The following is an 18,351-nucleotide window of genomic DNA, read 5'->3' on the forward strand; positions in this document are numbered from 1 at the left end:
TTTTGGGACCACACTGACTCAGAAAAGAGAACCCTAAGTACCAAATAAAAATACGGATCTCAAATTTACTGCAAAGGAATAAGCACATTTGAATTTGAATAAAATCGGAGCAATGTTGAATTTCAATATGTCTTTTTTCATAATATTGCTGAGTTGACATGCATTATGGCTAATGGTTGGTATGAATAAAATGAGCCCTATGCGTAAAATTACACTAAAATAATGCATAATTGAAGAAAATGATCAATATTAACCATATTTTTTGTTCAATTAAATTATTTTGGAGCAATTTATTTTTCCCCAAATTTGTCTACTTTCCAAATATATCTACCAAAATTTTTCGGATGGGTAGATAAAATCGGTAAACCACTGTAATGGCGTAATATTCAAAAAACATTTATAAAAAAACGCAATGATCACAGTTATGCACAATGTTAAAAAATACTTATATAAATAAAAATGCGCTGAATTAGGAGCGGTCACGGTACCAAGGATTGCTGTATCCACTTGGGGGTACAAAAATCTCTCGGTATGTATGTGTTTGTGTTTGTCCAAATTCCTCATCCACCCCTTCCTATTCCTCCTGTTTTCCTTCCCGTCCTCATCAAGTAAATGATGATACAGGCAAGATGGGCAAGGCACAAATCTTCCACATGATTGTGAGAAACGTGCTGCTCGAACCAAAGATGCTGATACCTGATACCTGATATATGAATATTAGCACTCACTCACACAGATGCATCCAGGGACCACCTTGGTCGGCAGAGCGAGCTTCCATCAGAGTTTCTCAAATATGGGCAAAGTTGTCAGTCTTCTTGTTACAGGAGTCTTCGCTTTAGTACCACATTCTTGAGTAAAATCGGGCAAATCAGAGCGCTAGATGATATTGTATTGAAATGAAATTTTCCATATTCCAAACATTCTACTACTTTTCTTACTAAAGAATCTCACATTAGAATTAGAGAGAACTGATAAATGATTCTTCCTAAACAAGTAAGGAATCGTTGACCATTATCAATCGATTTCTCGTAATTTTCACATAATAAAAATTACTTTTTACCCCTTTAAAACAGCGACATGAAAAGTTCCATTTTTCGGTCGCTTTTGCCAACTGTGCTGCGGTTGGAAAAATTCTTCTGAAGTTAAAAGCGTCCACCCTAGCAGGGACGGGAGGCGCAAAACGGATGCAACAACACACACCAAGACTAAGTCGAGCAGAATCCGAAGATAACTGTCGCACGCTATGTCCGAAGGTACTTATTGTTTAACTTTCATGCACCTCTGATTTTTCTTCACAGGCTATTAGTATTGGTCAAAACAATTAATTTACAAAAGGTCTTAAAATATTCTATCTTGGGTTTTTTACCAAATTCAATTTTCAAGGTCATTTAGGGGCCATTCCCTCTCAAGTGATCATATCCGACGTAATCGACCATCTCCGATTTCAGCCAAATTTGGTATAATTGCTAATCCCGACCCCGCATTTAATTTCCTAGAGTTTTGTACGGATTGACCAATCCTCCTTGCAGTGACATGTAATAAAAAATGAATTGTTTTTTTGAAAATCTGAGAAAAATGAAGAAGCGTCACTGCAAGGGGGATTCATCAATCCGTACAAAACTTTGGGAAATTGAATGTGGAGTCGAAATGAGCAATTAAACAAATTTGGTTGATATCGGAAATGGTCGATTACAATGAATATGATCACTTAAGAAGGAATATATATAACTATATAACCTTGAAAATTGAATTTGGTAAAAAACTCAAGATAGAATATTTTAAGACCATCTTTTAAGAACAATACTAACATCCGGTGAAGAGAAATCAGAGGTGCATAAAAGTTAAATACTAAGTGCCTTCGGACATAGCGTGTGTCCGCGAGATCCAGAAACTCTTCAGCTATCAGTTTCTGGTCGATGCCCTTAGGAAATGTAATGGTATGTGGGTATTTTTCGTGAGGTGGAGTGCGAAGTCTCGTGAAAAACGACGGAATAGTGACGACAGATTCCTACAGCAATATTCTACGGGAAAATCTGAGAGTTTGGCTGATTAAAACGGGCCTTGAAACGAAGTTCGTATCTCAGCAGAAGCAATAACCCTTAGCATACTGCCAAGAAGACCAAGTCTTTTTTCTGGTCTAGTCAGATCAACCCGTAGGCGTCGGAATAGCCTCCTTAAAGCTCGAACGTCATCGCCAATTTGTGGGCGATTCTCGATGCCAGGGTTGACAAAACTGTTGTTACCTATGAAAATAACTACAGGCTAATTTAGTAGTATAGTAAATTGGCTAAAGGAGCTCAAAGTTTCATTAATTTGTTTACTAATAAATCCAACTAAACTGAATCGATTTCTTAGATAAACTTAAATTTAGAGGAGTGAGTATAAATTATTAATAAATTTAATCACAAAAAAAATTAGGGACTTGCAGTGGGAAAATCAAGATAACGCTTGTCTACAGAACGTTGGACTTAAATATTTACACATGTGAAAAGCAATTAATCGAAAATAAATTAAGTAGAACAAGTATTGTCAAATAATCGAAATACATCGGGTTATTGCGAAATGTTCAACTGAAACTAAAAACACCTGAGTGAAAATCGTATTTTTTAAATTTTTGCTAATTGCAGCAAGAACTAATATTAAAAGTGGTTTAATCTTGGAGATTTCGAAAAAATTTCCGAGGGTCTAGATACCCCGGATGATTTAGAAACAAACCTGTTCAGAAATCTTTCATTTCAACAGGAACTTTAAAAATAATTTCACAAATACAAACAACCACTTTGTAATTGGTTTCCGTTCTACTAGCCTTGTTCGAAACATGTAAAACTATACAGGCATGTGTATCGCGCATTTTACGGCAGCCACTCGCAGTTTAAAACTGTCTCCAACTCCAACGGTTTGTAGCGAATATCCGTGATCACTTGAGCAACCAGCCACCACCTATCTCGCACACATACCTAGACACACCGTATGGGAACTGACAGACTGGTTTTTCGCGTTTGCAACTTACTAACTGAAATTGTTTCGCCATGGAGCAACAGTGGCCGCCGGCTACAGCGACATCAAGTTGTTTTGCGGTGAATATTTGGATCGTGCGAACCATGTTTTTTTGTTGTAGTTGTTGTTGTTGTTGTTGTTTTCAGACACGTCGACAATGCTGTGACGCGTCATTGATCGAAACTGGTCCGCCCGGCCCGGCCCAGCCAACCAGCCAGCGCACTGCAGGGTGTGTTTTAATTCTGGTCTGTTCTGCAGATCCAATTGTCGTTCGGACAAGAATGGCAAACAAAGAACAACGATCTTTTAGCTGCTAAGTTCATATTTCAAGGTAGAATGGTTTTGATTGGCCAATAGGTGTCGAGCTGCAGAGTGCTGGGTTGGGCAATTAAAACTATTTTATACCGGAAACATTACTGCGAGCTCAAAAAAATATAATATTGTCTTTTGTCCTGAAGGTCAGCCATTTGGCAGCTCTCTGTCTGTTCGTAAAAGTATCTAACACCGATCGTAAGTCTATCATTAGGTTAGGTACGACTAAATTGCCGCCAAGCCCTTTCGAAACCCGAAAAATGCGCCACGAAAAAGCGCCCGCCACTGAACCAGATTACTTTCATTTTTACGCGATCAACACGCTGCTACCTGGGTGCGCAACGTTACGTCATCGTTGCGTTTGCGTGTGAAACTATCATGTGCTATTAATTGAGAAGCCCCATTCCTAGATTGGAATGTCAGACAGCTCGCAAAGCTATAATCCATACAGACGCAGCCGATAATTATCTAGCTATAACGATCAATTCCATTTCGACTGGTCGATCCCTTGCTAAACGAAAATTTTAAACCATATCGGTTATACCGAAACACAATTGAATTAGTTTTAGTGGTGGATGGAGCGTCGATTTTTTTATGATGACACATGACATTTACAGATTGACATTTCGAGCCGGAGTGTTTACACATTATAGCGAGCGAACGAGGGAAAAAACAAGAAATCTGAGAGGCTCGTTCGTTGCAAATAAGTCGATCTTCGTTCGAAGTTTGTTTCATCCATGGCGCAACAGACAAGATCTCGCCGATCAAGTTCTTGTTTGTTCGGTGAGTTTGTTCTCGTGCAACCTTTACATAAACAGTTTGAAGTATTTTTCGTCGACACAAGCGCGATTCTTTCTCAAAATAGGATGCTATTTGCATAATATTGACAACAGTATTGACTCGTTAAAACAACTGCCGAGGGCCCCGCTTCTATCGGTCGATAGAGTTTGAAGAGGATCTTTTTCTTTCACTAAGCGACCTCGGCAAAGAGCCAACGCTTATACCGATTGCTTGGCGGAGCATTCGAACGGCAAGGTGCCACCAAGCAGTTGGGTACGGATGTGCTGAAGGAACGTTATACAGCATCTGGGCTTCGAACGGTTGAAATGCGATGCTGCCTCAAGTCACATTTGGTAATTGTATGCGACGAAAAGGTCAAACTGCGAGTTTGTGTGTTTTAAGGTTAGGTCTTAGCCACTTAGAGTTTCACCTTTCCGGGTGCCTATGGTACTTGCACTTGAGCATAACTTGCGTTTATCTCGTAATGATGAGGTGATTATTGTTGAAGTATCGGCATTTTTTTTTAAACTATTGCGTGAGAAATTATGAGAAGAGATATAGATGGATTACACAGCTACCGCTTTTGTTCAGTGTACAGAATATCGAAATATTGGAAACGCATTCTTTTCATAACAAAGTTTAAGGATTGTTTAGAATTCTTTCTGGGATTTTTCTCAGGTTTTCGTGCAAACCAATAATTTTGAATGGGTTTCGTGTTAGAGCCTGAAGAAATATGCGACTTGATCCTTCATATGAATTCAGGCTTAAAACGTTATTATTTTCTTTGGTTTTCTTTCATCTATCAATGACTATATTTATATTTCCCTTATTCATATTTTTACTACTTTTGAATGCAATTTTGCCTCATTACTCTAAAACGCACAGTACCTACGTAAAAACATCACACTTCTGCGGTCTTCACTGCTGAAGAGAGCGCTAGTTTACTGAACCAAAACGAATTTTAACGAGGAAGGTGAATGTCCTAGCACCTGTGTGGTTGCGCCTGTTGGATCAATCAAATGATTTTCCCAGAACTCGGATACAAACAAAAGAATTATTTGAAACTGCATAAGCTAGCTTGGCTTTGCAGGTTGAAGAACGAATGTTGAATCACAATGGACGAAGACAACCACCCGAAGCAAAAACAAATTCCAAAGATTTGTTTCTTCCATGGTTAAGATGATACATTTATGCACTATATAGTATAGACTCTCCGAGAATATATTTTTCTTTGCAACAGCTGCATGTTATATGCATTCTGATGTTTTATATGTCGATTTTTGTTCATTCAGAAGAACATTTGCAATTATTCCAATTATTTAATCGGGCAAAGCTAAAAAAATTAATTCGAAACCGACGCTTTTAAGGCCTGAGAACCACATATGAAAATTAATAAAACAAGAATAATTTGCTTGACATTGTAGCACCAATGCAGCAACATTCTTAACATGCGTTCGAAAGATCTCTCCACTCTAAGCCGAAAAATCTAGGAAAATGCGTCAAAAATTTCTCCGTAAATTTTTGTTAAAGGGTAAACACAAAAGAATCTGGAATTATGAAAACGCTGCTTATGTGAAAAAATTCAAATTATCACTGTATTACGGCAAGAATGTATACAATCCCAGCAGGTATAAAAAGTTCCTTTATTCACATCATGACGTCACCAACGGTAAAACCGCGTCGCAAATCGATCCTATAGACTCGTGATAATAATCCCGGATTATCACGTCGTGAGCTGATTGAACTGGTTTATTTGTCTCAAATCTACAGAATGTGGTGTCCTGAAACAATAGAAAGAACATCTAACCATCGACAGAAACCCCGAATGTGGTAGAAAAGACTGCTGATTTTAAAACCTATTCACGGCGCAAATGACAGTTGCGTTCGATAGACGAGAGTGACACTATATATCGTCGTCAGCAGCCTAGAGACTAGAGCCCCAGCCTAGAGGGTGGCTCGTGCTGTTTCAAGCAGTCGTCTCTATTTAACTCGATCTTGGGCCATTCGTAGCAAGTTTCCCAGTCGTCTCAAAAGTTATAAATCACTTTCGACGTGGTCAAGCCATCTTGCATGTTGAGTCTTCGTGTTTCCGGTGCCGGTGGGGTTGTTGAAAAGAACTGTTGTCGTTGCTCTGTTGTTCGGCATCCTTACGACGTGCCCAGCCCACTGTAGCCTACCGACTTTCGTCAGATGTAGATGGGGGTCTCTGGGATTCTCAAGCAGTGAAAGTATGTCGTGATTCATATACTTCTAGCCTTGATGAAAATCATGCCTCTCGTTTCGATACTCGCTGATCGGAACACCGCCTCAAGAATGACGTTGAACAGCATACTGGATAAGCTGTCACCTTGCCCCAACCCTCGACGAGTCTCGCAGGGACTCTAGTGTGACCCGGAGACGTGCGAAGCACACCACTCGTTCCAATATAGCTCTGATTAGTCGGGTCAGTTTATCCGGCAAACCGGTTTCGTGCATTATGTACCATAGCCGGTCGCGATGGACTGTATCGTATGTTGCTTTGAAATCAATAAAGATGTGATCCGAGGACACGATGTATCCTCAACATTTCTGCAAGATCTGTCGGATGGAAAAAATCTGGTCGCTAGTTGCGCGAGCCCCCATGAAGTCCACCCGATAAATTGCAATGTAAAATTACAATGAATAATGCAGTTATTACAATTGCCTATTTTTTTGCTACAATACCGTGATAGGTAAAATTACTGATATTTACTGATAGTTATCAGTAACGTACTGAAACTACTGATAGTTATCAGTAACGATTTTTAATGATAGTTCCCATCCCTAATATTTTCCTTAAGTCCTACGTTTATTAAGCTTTTTGCAAAGAAGCATCGATGCCCTGCCGAGCCGCATTATGACAGTTGGCCGAAATCTTAGCCTTGGATGATGGATGTTGGCATGTTCTTCAGCTCTTGCGTGGTCTTGGCGAACAGCTGCTTCTTCGTTTTGGTCACGAAATTATTAAAGTAGATCCCCCGTTTAAGGTTCACAAACAATTTTAAATGGATCGCAGCTTAGGGACGTTGAAAGGCATGACAATCTTTGGTACAACGTTTATCTTCAGCCGGTCCATCTTTTCCAGTGATCTCTTGGCATAATCGGTCGAAGCCAGGTCCGACCTATAAAGATCACATCCTCGTTTGCGTGATACTTGTTGATGAAATCGGCAACTTCCGGTAGGAAGCGGGTAGGGCGCTATATCTCTGCATATTAGCGTTGGTAAGAGGAAATGTTTTAGGGATGGGAAAACTGTCATTAATTACTAATAGTTATCAGTAAGCAATTGTATCACTAAGTATCAGTAAGGTTTCGCTGTTATTGATGCTTACTGATACAGTTACGTCGTCCCGTTAGAAAAATCAGTTGGATTAAAGTTTATGGTCGGTAGTTGCGTACGATAGACGAGAGTGACACACTATGTCATCGTTGTCGTCACAGCCTAGAACCGGGGAGGCTCGTGCTATTTCAGGCAGTCGTCTCTATTCAACTCGAACTTGGGCCATTCGTCGCAAGTTTCCCAATCGTCTCAAAAGTCGTAAATCACTTTCGACTTGGTCAAGCCATCTTGCATGTTGAGTCTTCGTGTTTCCGGTGCCGGTGTGGCTGTTGAAAAGAACTGTTGTCGTTGCTTTGTCGCCCAGCATCCTCACGACATGCCCGGCCCACCGTAGCCTACCGACTTTCGTCAGATGTAGATGGGAGTCCCTGGGATTCTCAAGCAGTGAAAGTATATTGTGATTCATATACTTCTACACTTGATAAAAATCATGCCTCCCGTTTCGATACTCGCTGGTCGGAACACCGCCTCAAGTGTGATGTTGAACAGCATACTGGATAAGCAGTCACCTTGTCCCAACCCTCGCTGAGTCTCGAAGCGACTCGAGTGTGTCCCGGAGACTGGCGAAACACATCACTCGTTCCAATGTTGGGTCAGTTTATCCAGAAAACCGGTTTCGTGCATTATGTACCATAGCTGGTCTCGATGGACTGTATCGTATGTTTCTTTGAAATCAATAAAGATGTGATCCGAGGACACGATGTACCCTCAACATTTCTGCAAGATCTGTCGGATGGAAAAAATCTGGTCGGATGTTGCGCGAGCCCCTATGAAGTCCACCTGATAAATTACAATGAATAATGCAGTTATTACAATTTCCTATTTTTTCTGCTACAATGCCGCGATGGGTAAAATTGCTGATATTTACTGATAGTTATCAGTAACGTACTGAAACTACTGATAGTTATCAGTAACGATTTTTAATGATAGTTCCCATCCCTAAAATGTTTATCAACTTAGGGACTATATTGGCTCGTTTCATTATCCCTGATTTTTGTTTTTTTAGGTATAATAAGTTCAAGTTGTCACGTAGTTTTCGAGCCGTAAATCTCGGATGTGCATAGATTTTTCGATATAAATTAAATTATGGTTGTATATGAGCACCAATGGCATTATATTAAATTTGTAAAGATATTTTTTATATCTTAATTTTCGTAATTACTGACTTTACAAGAAAATTTTTGAATATCCAGGTTTTTTTTCATGTGTGGACTCATTACTGCGACCAGTATAGTTGATCTATTGTAATATCGCCCGGGTGTTTGCTGTATGACCTGCACTGTATTTCTTTTTGCTATAATCGCTATTGAGTGAGCGATATGCTTATTTTAAATTGTATGCGTGCTTGCGTGTATTGGGGTTTACCCTTCCTTCAAAGCTTGATCTACTTTACCCACTTATTACTCGCTGCCAGCACTATCCCATATTATAGCCGTCCCTGGGGCGAGGACTCATTCGTACCTCTGACCAGTACACTTAACTATAGGAGGGACATTTGCACTGTCAAGAGGCTTCAGAAGGTAAATATAGAATTCAGCACGAAGGAAGGGTAAATGGAGGGGCCTGAGAATAAACCCATGCTAAAGTCACTTGACATCGAATGGCTTGATTCTACTAAGATTCGAACCCACTACCACTCGCTTGTCAAAGCAGACTCGGTAACCTTGCGGCTACGGAGCCCCCCTAATATCCAGGTTAGCCTCATATAACTGGTGCTTACATACTTACATTATCTATCTAGCTCCCCCCATCTACTAACATCAATTCCTTTCCCGAAATACTTGTGAAGATGCAGAGGATTCCCTGGTCTTTAGTAGCAACAAGTATTGGACTAACATTCCTTCCCACCCCGCCAGGACCCGCATTCGGACGTGGCCGGCGTCGGTATTGATCAGCATGCAGGGACCTGATAAAGTTGCACAATGAGGAAGAGCGTGCTGTCCCAAGTATACTTTTTCCAGCCATCATTTTGCAATTTTCATCGGTCCTGGTCAATAACGGAGTAGCAGCACACGGGCGGTATCCTGTGCTTATGCTTATGCTTAAACCGGCAACTTCCGATAGGCACTTCGTAATGCATATGTCGTCGTTCACCGCAAACTCCGAAGGAAAAAACAGCAGCTTGAGCATTCCCTCGCTGATTGTCAGCCACAGGAGGACCTTCCTCGGAAACTTGGTGTAGGAGATATTTTTGACGTCATCGCTTACCTCCTTGGAGTGGGATGTAAAGTACCCGATCCATTGTTACCAGTCGTTGCTGTCCAGCGTTAAGTAGGTCATGTCATCCACTAAGGCCACGGCGTCGCGCTTCGGCCGAAAGATGTCCCAGCAAACAATTTGGTTTGTATATCTAGGTTGCAACTGAGAGGTATGAAATCATATCCGCACGAAAAAGTTATATTTCACGCCACATAAGAACATATAGGTACCAAAGCGGAGGCAATATACGTGCAAAAATTTTGACAATCATTTGTAATTCTATCTTGCATTCTATACAATAGTTTTTGGAACACGCAACTTAATACTTCTCAATATGCAATCAAGATATAACTAAATGTTGCAAACAACTATACTGCTATATAATTCACAGCCATAAGTTGTATATGACCACACGCACGACTACAAAACAATTTATTTATTCGCTTTGACATACTCTAATCATTATTCAATTCCAATGTAAAACTAACATGCTTACGACTTAATGAGGACTTTCTATTACGATCTTATGTTATCTGAGGTATTCACCAGCTCCTTCAGCCGATCCTTCTAAGTGATTGTCTGCTACACGACACAGACATGACTCGACTGACGCTTCCGCATAGAAATGACCATTTTAGCCAAGACGCCGAGCATCGTCGGGCGACCGGAACCAGTCTTCCATTTGACGCTATCGCCTTTCTTGAAGAAGAGGTGGTAAACACCGGATCTGTTATATCTGACGAAGTGCCTCACGATGTCATACGTTTTCTCTCCGGGGTGAAGCTGGCAGTACGAACAAAGCAACGAGTGAAGTTGCTTGGCTGCTTTCGACATGCGTGCCGCAATTCAACTGATAACACTCAATTTTTTTCTGTACACAACACTGCTATTACTATTGCTACAATTTGCGATGTATAATTGTATTCACCAGCAGGTGGTAGCGTAATCTCAAGAAAATTCGCTTAATCGGTTTTTATAGGTTTTTACGATCAAAATTCGGTTTACTTCAACTTGACACATTTCTTTTAGTCGTGCATTTAAATTAAACAGCAGGTAGCTAAAGCTGGACGGATACGATGGGCAGGGCATGTTGCAAGAATGCCGGACAACTACCCTGCAAAGATGGTGTTCGCCTCAAATCCGGTAGGAACAAGACGACCGCGCAGCGAGCAAGATGGTTAGACCAGGTGGAGCGAGATCTGGTGGAGAGTACTCGGTGTCCGAGGAATTGGGGAGCGGTAGCCCTCAACCGAGTTACATGGAGAAACTTTGTTCAACAGGCTTTGTCTTAGGACGGCAAGCCATCTAAGTAAGTAAGCAAGTAAGGATTGTTGCACTACCCCGTAATTGTCATGTACTCTAATAGCCGGCCGCGAAGTCTGTCGATAAAGAAGGGTCAAGTCTTAGAAAGACGTTTAAACCCAAGGCTTTGCTTTGTGCCTTTTCTGATGCAACCCAATTGTTCCGTGTTGTTTTGGTTGGATTTGGCAACCTGGATTAATGAAGCAAAACGTCCATATTGTAGCCGAGAACTATTGGACCATCATTAAACGGATCCTTAAGGAGACCCAAACAACTGATCAAGAAGCGAGAAGCAATTTAGGCAAACTGGCGTTTTACGGCGAACAAGGAGGCTGAACAGAATCTGATGACAGGAGTTAAACTAAAAACCCTGGAAAGGCAATTCAGATACGGTCCACTGGAAGCTTAGCTGGATTTGTTTTCTCTATTTTCAAGAGCAACTGTAACAACATAATTGGATTTTATTAATGCAAAATTTAATTAATTTACACCCATTATTGTTTGACCAAATTTTGACTATAACACCCTTTAAAAATACACGTTGATACCGAAAAATGTACATGTATATGCTAAACATAGTTACATCGGAAGGTAAAATATACCTTGTCAGTCTATGATCTGTGTCAAGGAAATGAGGAGGATTTTTAAGTGAGATGTGACCTTGGCTTAGAGTTGACGATGACCTCCCTGCCACCGTGTATCATGAAGCGATGTGAATTAATTATCCACACTAGCTAAAAACAGGTTATGTGCACCTTGTTTTCCCAAGTGACGCACGCGCAGGCGTAGCATCATGAAATTCCATTTCGGGATTCACCGATGAATCGCGACACTTCTGTTTCGGTATCATTTCTGGATCATCACAATCTGTGGTTTCCGTGTGCTGAACGTACTTTTCAAGATTGTTCTTTAGATTTTTCGTTGATTTGATTGACCAGGACCGATGAAAATTGCAAAATGATGGCTGGATGTTTTCTCTTACATAGTTAATAAAGCAGTTTTTAAATTTTTTCAATAGTTCTCTGAATTTGTAACAATTGCTGAATCCGAGAGCAATTAGCTTTCCATAAAACTTGAGCTCAAACGTAATATAAGCTAAATTTCTTTTCCAGCCTACTTCGGAGCCAATTGTATCGTAAGTTCAGGCGAAAATAAAATATAATCAGAAGACACCGCTATATGTTTTAAGAATTAACCTCGAAAATGACAACGATTCTTGCCTCATAACAGTGAATCAACATAAAACAAAAAACAAGACCTTTTCAAACTCATTTACCCAAATGAATGTTATTAACATTTCGAATTAGTAAATATGCAACGCCGAAATGCTGTGTCCTTGAGATGAAAAGTCAGTAGCATAATTTTTGCCACGAAATACGAAGCCGAACAAAAATTGCAGCATCGTATCGTAACGACGAAGATAAGCACGACCCAGCCAAACCATCTGAACTTCAATGCCTAACTGGACAGAAGAATGCAAGCACCGATAGTAATTAGTATAGTCATTATCCAACTCAAATGAAGACCCCCCCTAAAAAGGGCGGCAGAGTGATGTGCTCGATCGCACCCAGCTGATGTATTATGTATTATCTGATTGGCGTACCGTCAGACGCCAGAGTTCAAATCAACAAAGCGAGTTACTTATCGCTTCATAATTAGCCACCGCCACCCGCCGCCACGGATGGCCCCAAAAAAGTCCGCGCGGGTTCGTCGCTTTCGAACAATGGAAGACTTCATCGGTGCCGAACTTCGCATCTCGACGGACGGCCGCATATATTTTCGATAGTAAAGTTGCCAACTAGAAAAACTCTGCCGTGTTTTCCTGATGCATCATCTTTATTTTAATTTTCTTTTATTTTTTCATTATCGCATCGGCTGAACGTTCGCTAGCAGGTGTCATGCACAGCGGTAACCTTTCTGCCTGTTTTGGGCTACCCGACCGGCTTCTTCATAATGTAAGACTGTGTTGTGGGAAAAACACTAAAACATAAATAAAGAGAATTTATCCACCACTTACTTTGCTGTGCTGACGATTGCTGCAACTGTAATCCTACATTCAGCAACAGAATGCATATGTATGCAACCGATTTGCATTCAAAGTGCCCCATCTCGTCGGTAAGTAGTTTTTCCTCCCGCTCACTATCTTCCTCTCTTCTTCTTCCTAACGTAGCACTTCAACGCTCAAAACAAATCGAAAAACTGCACAATGTTTGCGATCATGGATTTCGAGTATGTGTTTCTTTCAGTGCACTTGGGATTTCTGGTGGTTAATTTACGCTTCCTTGATTTTTTCCTCGGAGATGCAATCTGCCAACATGGATTCACATGCCTTAATAGCAATTAAATTTTACCATTTTCTCGCACCTTGCCTTGATAACTACAATACACGCACAAAAATCACTAACCGATCAAATAACAATTTTCACATTTTCTTCCCTTATGCTTTCCTTGTGCATCGCCAGGCGCAAAGTACAGAAACGAAAGAAAACAACCATCGATCGCAATTGCACAATATCGATTTCACCACCTTCTTGCAGCTAGCCGAGCTGCCCCCCTTCGCGCCTCATTCCACAGCCTGTGCCTATTACTTTACACTGCTGCCACTGCGCTGCGCTGGTGCTGCTGGGGACCACAAGATTTGAACTCACGGCACTGTCATATCGAAATGGTGGTGAAGTGACAAATTTACAGGCCACACTCCAAGTTCTGCTTTACTATCGAAACCGGAACTCGGCCAGAACGAGCAGTCACCAGTTTCCGTTCGAGGTCAATACAGAGCTGAAACTTATCCGGTAATCAGCTGTTAACAGCTTCCACTGAATTCACTCAGGTCACAAGACAGTATTGCACAATGCACGTTCACCAATCTCGCAGCAAGTTACAACAACTTCATCATTATTCCAAAAATGAAAAAAAGCACTTCACCCCAGTCCTCGAGTTCGTCGCCTATGAGTCCAAAGCCTAGCAATCACAACACAATCGCACGCGTGTCTCAACGGTTCGAATGTCGCTACTAAACTAAAGGAAGTTGGCACCGAATGGTAAGGTGTATGGAGTTTCTTTGGGGGTCTGCGCGATTCAGTTCGCGGTGTTGTTGCTGGCTGCATAACACTATAGTTACTATATATATAGTTCGGCGGATAGAAAACCAGGCGAATTGGCATCCCTGATTTATGAAATTAAATTTGAAATTATGGTGAAATGTGCAGGTTTTTACGAAAAATAATCACTGGCGGGTGTTGAAAATGACTAGTTCTATGAAAATAAAGTGTATTTTTTTAAAATTACTTTTGCATTTTGGATTTTGAAAAGCTTTTGGCTCCGCATTTGACGTTTATTTGGCTCCCGATTTTCTATCCGCCGAACTATATATATAGTAACTATACATAACACTCATACATAGACATAAGCACCGAGCCAAGCTAGCTCCTCCATTCGATCATGATCAACTGCATGGTTTTGCTTTGTAGAAGGCGCCCGTCGATGTTTGAGCCAATACAACGAAGGAATGCATTCGCCAACAAGAGCCGATCGAAAGCCTATGGTACCTATGCTTGTTTGTTACAATACGTACGGAGGAATTCGAATAGTGCGCTGGACATTCTGTTTATTTTATTCCTCCGTGATCCCCTGGGATAGCGTTGCGTCACCCAATTGAAAATCGCGGCATCTCAATAATTATTATAGTTAAACAAAACTTCTCACAAGTATCAGTAATTAGCTTTTTTTGTGAATTTAATTTCATTTAATATGCTTAAACCATGTATGAAATGTAAGCTAATATCAATCGATGAAAAAATCTTAAATTTCTCATAATATTTCACCTACGGAAATAATATAATAAATAAGCAATATAGTAGTTCTCTGCTATTAGCATGTACACATGACCAAAACGGAACAGTTTACCCTATAACCATCACAAATCAGGTTTTCAGAGACATCTCTGGACTGAAATACGTCATAATTTGTACTTAAACTAAACCTTCGTTATAATATTAGATAATAAAATACGTTAGGTTATGTTTACTTATTTTGTCACTAGAGAGAGACTTGTACGCCATCTGTCACATTTGCAGGGAACTGTGCAGCTTTCTTTAGTTTGTCACAAGGGGTACTGATATAGTTAGAGGAACTAGGAGTGAAATGGTAACCTTGCATAGTTGGACCACAGATTTTCTGTGGTTGGACCATTTGTCGACCAATATTAGAAAAGGGTGAATAAACCAAACGTCAAACAGAACGAGTGAGAGTTCATTTTCCTATTCGCGACTACGAAGCTATACGACCTTTTTACGTTCATGAAAGTGCTCATATGTGAGTGTGCGTGAAGAATGGTTCAAAATCTCTTTGTTTCCTGCACTCTTTAACCAAAAACACCCCATCAAGAAGACTGGCTATATATTAGTGTATATCTAGTAAAATGAAACTTCATTGCAACATCGTGTTATTATAATGTCATTGGTGAACAATAATGGCACATGATGTTGCATCATGTTGATTCAGGCATATTTTTAAATTAAATGTAACCAAACAAATACAATACATGTAACTTCACATTCCACCATTGTTATGAAAAAATGTTACTCGACGAAGAAACATTTTTATTTTAACAATAAGTACATGGAAATTCATGAAGATCGCATTACACTTACTAATATATTAAATAATTACAGCATCTAGTTTGATTTTACAACGCATTTTCCCATCGTAAATGAAATCTTAATTTGGCTGCCAGGCTTGCCATTTCCTCACTCATCGTGCAAAAAGTGCAACTTTTTTCGTTCAACACAATGAGCAGAACTGCTGCCACAAATGAGAAATACATCCACGCAATGAGAAACAGACCAAAAATAAAGAGAAATATAAACAAACTTTAGATTCTCACAGATTCAGATCCCCAGATTTAGATTGAGAAACTTTCGAAATCGCTCGTACTGCAGCAAGCAACGGCTCGGGAATTACATTGTTACTATAGTTTGTGGTCATATGCAACATTTTTTGCACTGTTGCCGCTGCGAGAAAACTAAACAGTTTTTTTGTGCCATATCACGGGCAGCCAAAAAGTGTATTAACACTTTGTTGCTCAGTTTATTCCTCAATGAGAAGAACAATGAGCAGGCTGCTGAGCAATCGCGATCAGTAAAAAAGAAAGTTCAAACAAAACGGAGCAACACAAATCGCGACTGAGTAAAGGGTGAATTTTTCTCTTCTCTTTTTTATTCAGAGGAGGAATCATCCCTGCTGGCTGCTTTAATTCTTTAAATTTGAAAATAATAAATAAACAAATTTCACATGGCGCATGAAAAAATACGAAGCAAAATTATATTTTCTACGATAAGTTTTGAATGGCATGAAGATTAGTATAATATCACTGACGAACTGACATGACACTTAGAAGAAAATTCTTCAAAAACCATCGTCCTACACATTTTGCTTGCACACTAGCGCCCTCTGTTATGCATGTTGCGGAGTAGCTTGCATTTGCAGGGTTTTATACTGTAGGTTTTTTACATTTGCAGGGTTTTAATTGTAGGTTTTCTACATTTGTATGGTTTTATACTGGAAACTCGAAGTAACACTCGAGCGCCGCGGTGTGGACATGTTGCGAAACATGCTTTTTTGAAAAATAAGTTGTTTTTGAATGGACGATGGAATTAACGCGAGTGTCTCGTCTATTTGTCTGTGATAATATGTGCTTTGAAGCTGTACCTGGTTTAATCCAGATTATTTTCTCTAATGCCAATGTATTGCGAAATTTTTCTCTACTTAGACTCAGATGATTTTAATTTCGCACTCTCAAAATTTCGCACTCTATTTCGAACATTGATGCCATTTGTATTTGTCACATAACATTAAACACTTTTTTGAACCAAGTGTGGAACCAATTGCACTTTTAGCTAGAGTTCATAATAATATTCAGTTACTTTTTATCAAGAAACATTTATATCGTTTTATTTTAAAAAAGCATTTTAATAAGAACTGTCTTTGCTATATATTTCTGGACTTATAAACGAATTTCATTTTTGTACAAAAACTAAAACTTTGGGTCCTTTGAGAATCCGCAGACTTGGCATCCCTGCAACCATCTCTTACAGATGAGTATTGTGTAAACAAGTGTTTATTTAGTGGGCGAAAATCGGAAAAAAAATTTAATCTGTGCTGTGTTCAATTTTCTAAGGCGTCTGTAAAGGTGATATTTGCTACAGAATATACAAATTTACTCGACGATTTAGAAAAAAAAGTAAGTGAATCTGAGTATGCGGAACAAATCAGTAGCGGAATTGCCAGAGCAAACAGCAGCATCTGAAGTTGACTTTTTCTTGCCGTTTCTTCATTTTCGTCAGAGTATTTAAGGCACAATCCTCCGGAGGACATATTGCTTATTTGGATATTAGTGGAAACTACCTAGCCGATTTCAAACATAAGATGTGGCATTCTATAGGTAAAATCAATTGAATAATTCAGCAACAATTTACCTCAATAAAAACAGACCGACTGTTACCACAGAGAACAGATTAACAGGCTCGAAGGAAGTAATCGATTTTTTGTGTGTAAAATCTGTCGGTAGCGCCCTCCAGAAATAGTCTGCCAGACGCATGAAAAAATATCCATGTACCTTTATCAATATTTCTTTGTGCTGATGTTACATAGCAGCGATGGCAGCGACATCAAGATTTAGTTTGCCACTTACTGCTCGAGGGGTGCTCTATTGAAGGATTACTCGTAGATTACATAAAAACCTTTTACACACTTTTTGTCAATTACCTGGTAGTCTGTTCTCTGTGCTGTTACTTTGTACAGCCGTGCACTTTGCAAGGTTGTTTTCATGAGATGAGCTGTCAACATAAAAATAAGAGACAGGCGAATTTCGTACCAAAAGTCTAATCATCAACGAAAAACACAATATATGACAAAACAAAACAGCAACATAGCAGTTGTCACTCTTTTTCTTTCTCACCCACAGCATTCGCATTGTCGCACTTTTTGTGCCAGTCGCACTTTTAGACTGCGGTGTCCAGTAAAGTGTAAAATGCGGGATAATAGGCCCATAAACTAAAGTTTTGTTTCGCATTACAGATATCAATGTAAACATTTTTTCACTAAAGTTTTTTGAGGATGTAAGATGTAAGATGTAGGATACACCGAAAAAACTATACACGTGCGATCAATGTGCAGATCACATAGATATTCTCCTGGTGCTAATCACTACAATTCTATAGGAATAACACATGAATCATATTCAATTGCAAAACCATGGGTAAAACACTTTGAGATGATCTGATATTCACATAAACTCATCGTGAAAGCCACGTGAATTTCAAATGGAATGACTTTTCATAAGAGTTACCCTTTAATTAAACATGTAAAACCAGTGAAATATTTCTAAAAACTTACACCTTAAT

The 18,351-nt window shown here is 39.7% G+C and overlaps 1 protein-coding gene across 1 annotated transcript in view; it reads right to left on the reverse strand.

Annotated features, from left to right (window-relative positions):
• Nucleotides 1-13,934, reverse strand: part of LOC128742323 (mucin-5AC) — a 187,978-nt gene extending 174,044 nt beyond the window's left edge. The window contains exon 1 of the mRNA XM_053838653.1: nucleotides 12,966-13,934. Within this exon, the coding sequence (XP_053694628.1) occupies nucleotides 12,966-13,056 (91 nt within the window). The 5' untranslated portion in view covers nucleotides 13,057-13,934. The remainder of the gene's footprint in view (nucleotides 1-12,965) is intronic.
• Between the last annotated feature and the right edge of the window lie 4,417 nt (nucleotides 13,935-18,351).

The sequence above is a fragment of the Sabethes cyaneus genome, chromosome 3 (genome assembly GCF_943734655.1).
Source record: "Sabethes cyaneus chromosome 3, idSabCyanKW18_F2, whole genome shotgun sequence".
NCBI lineage: Eukaryota > Metazoa > Arthropoda > Insecta > Diptera > Culicidae > Sabethes > Sabethes cyaneus.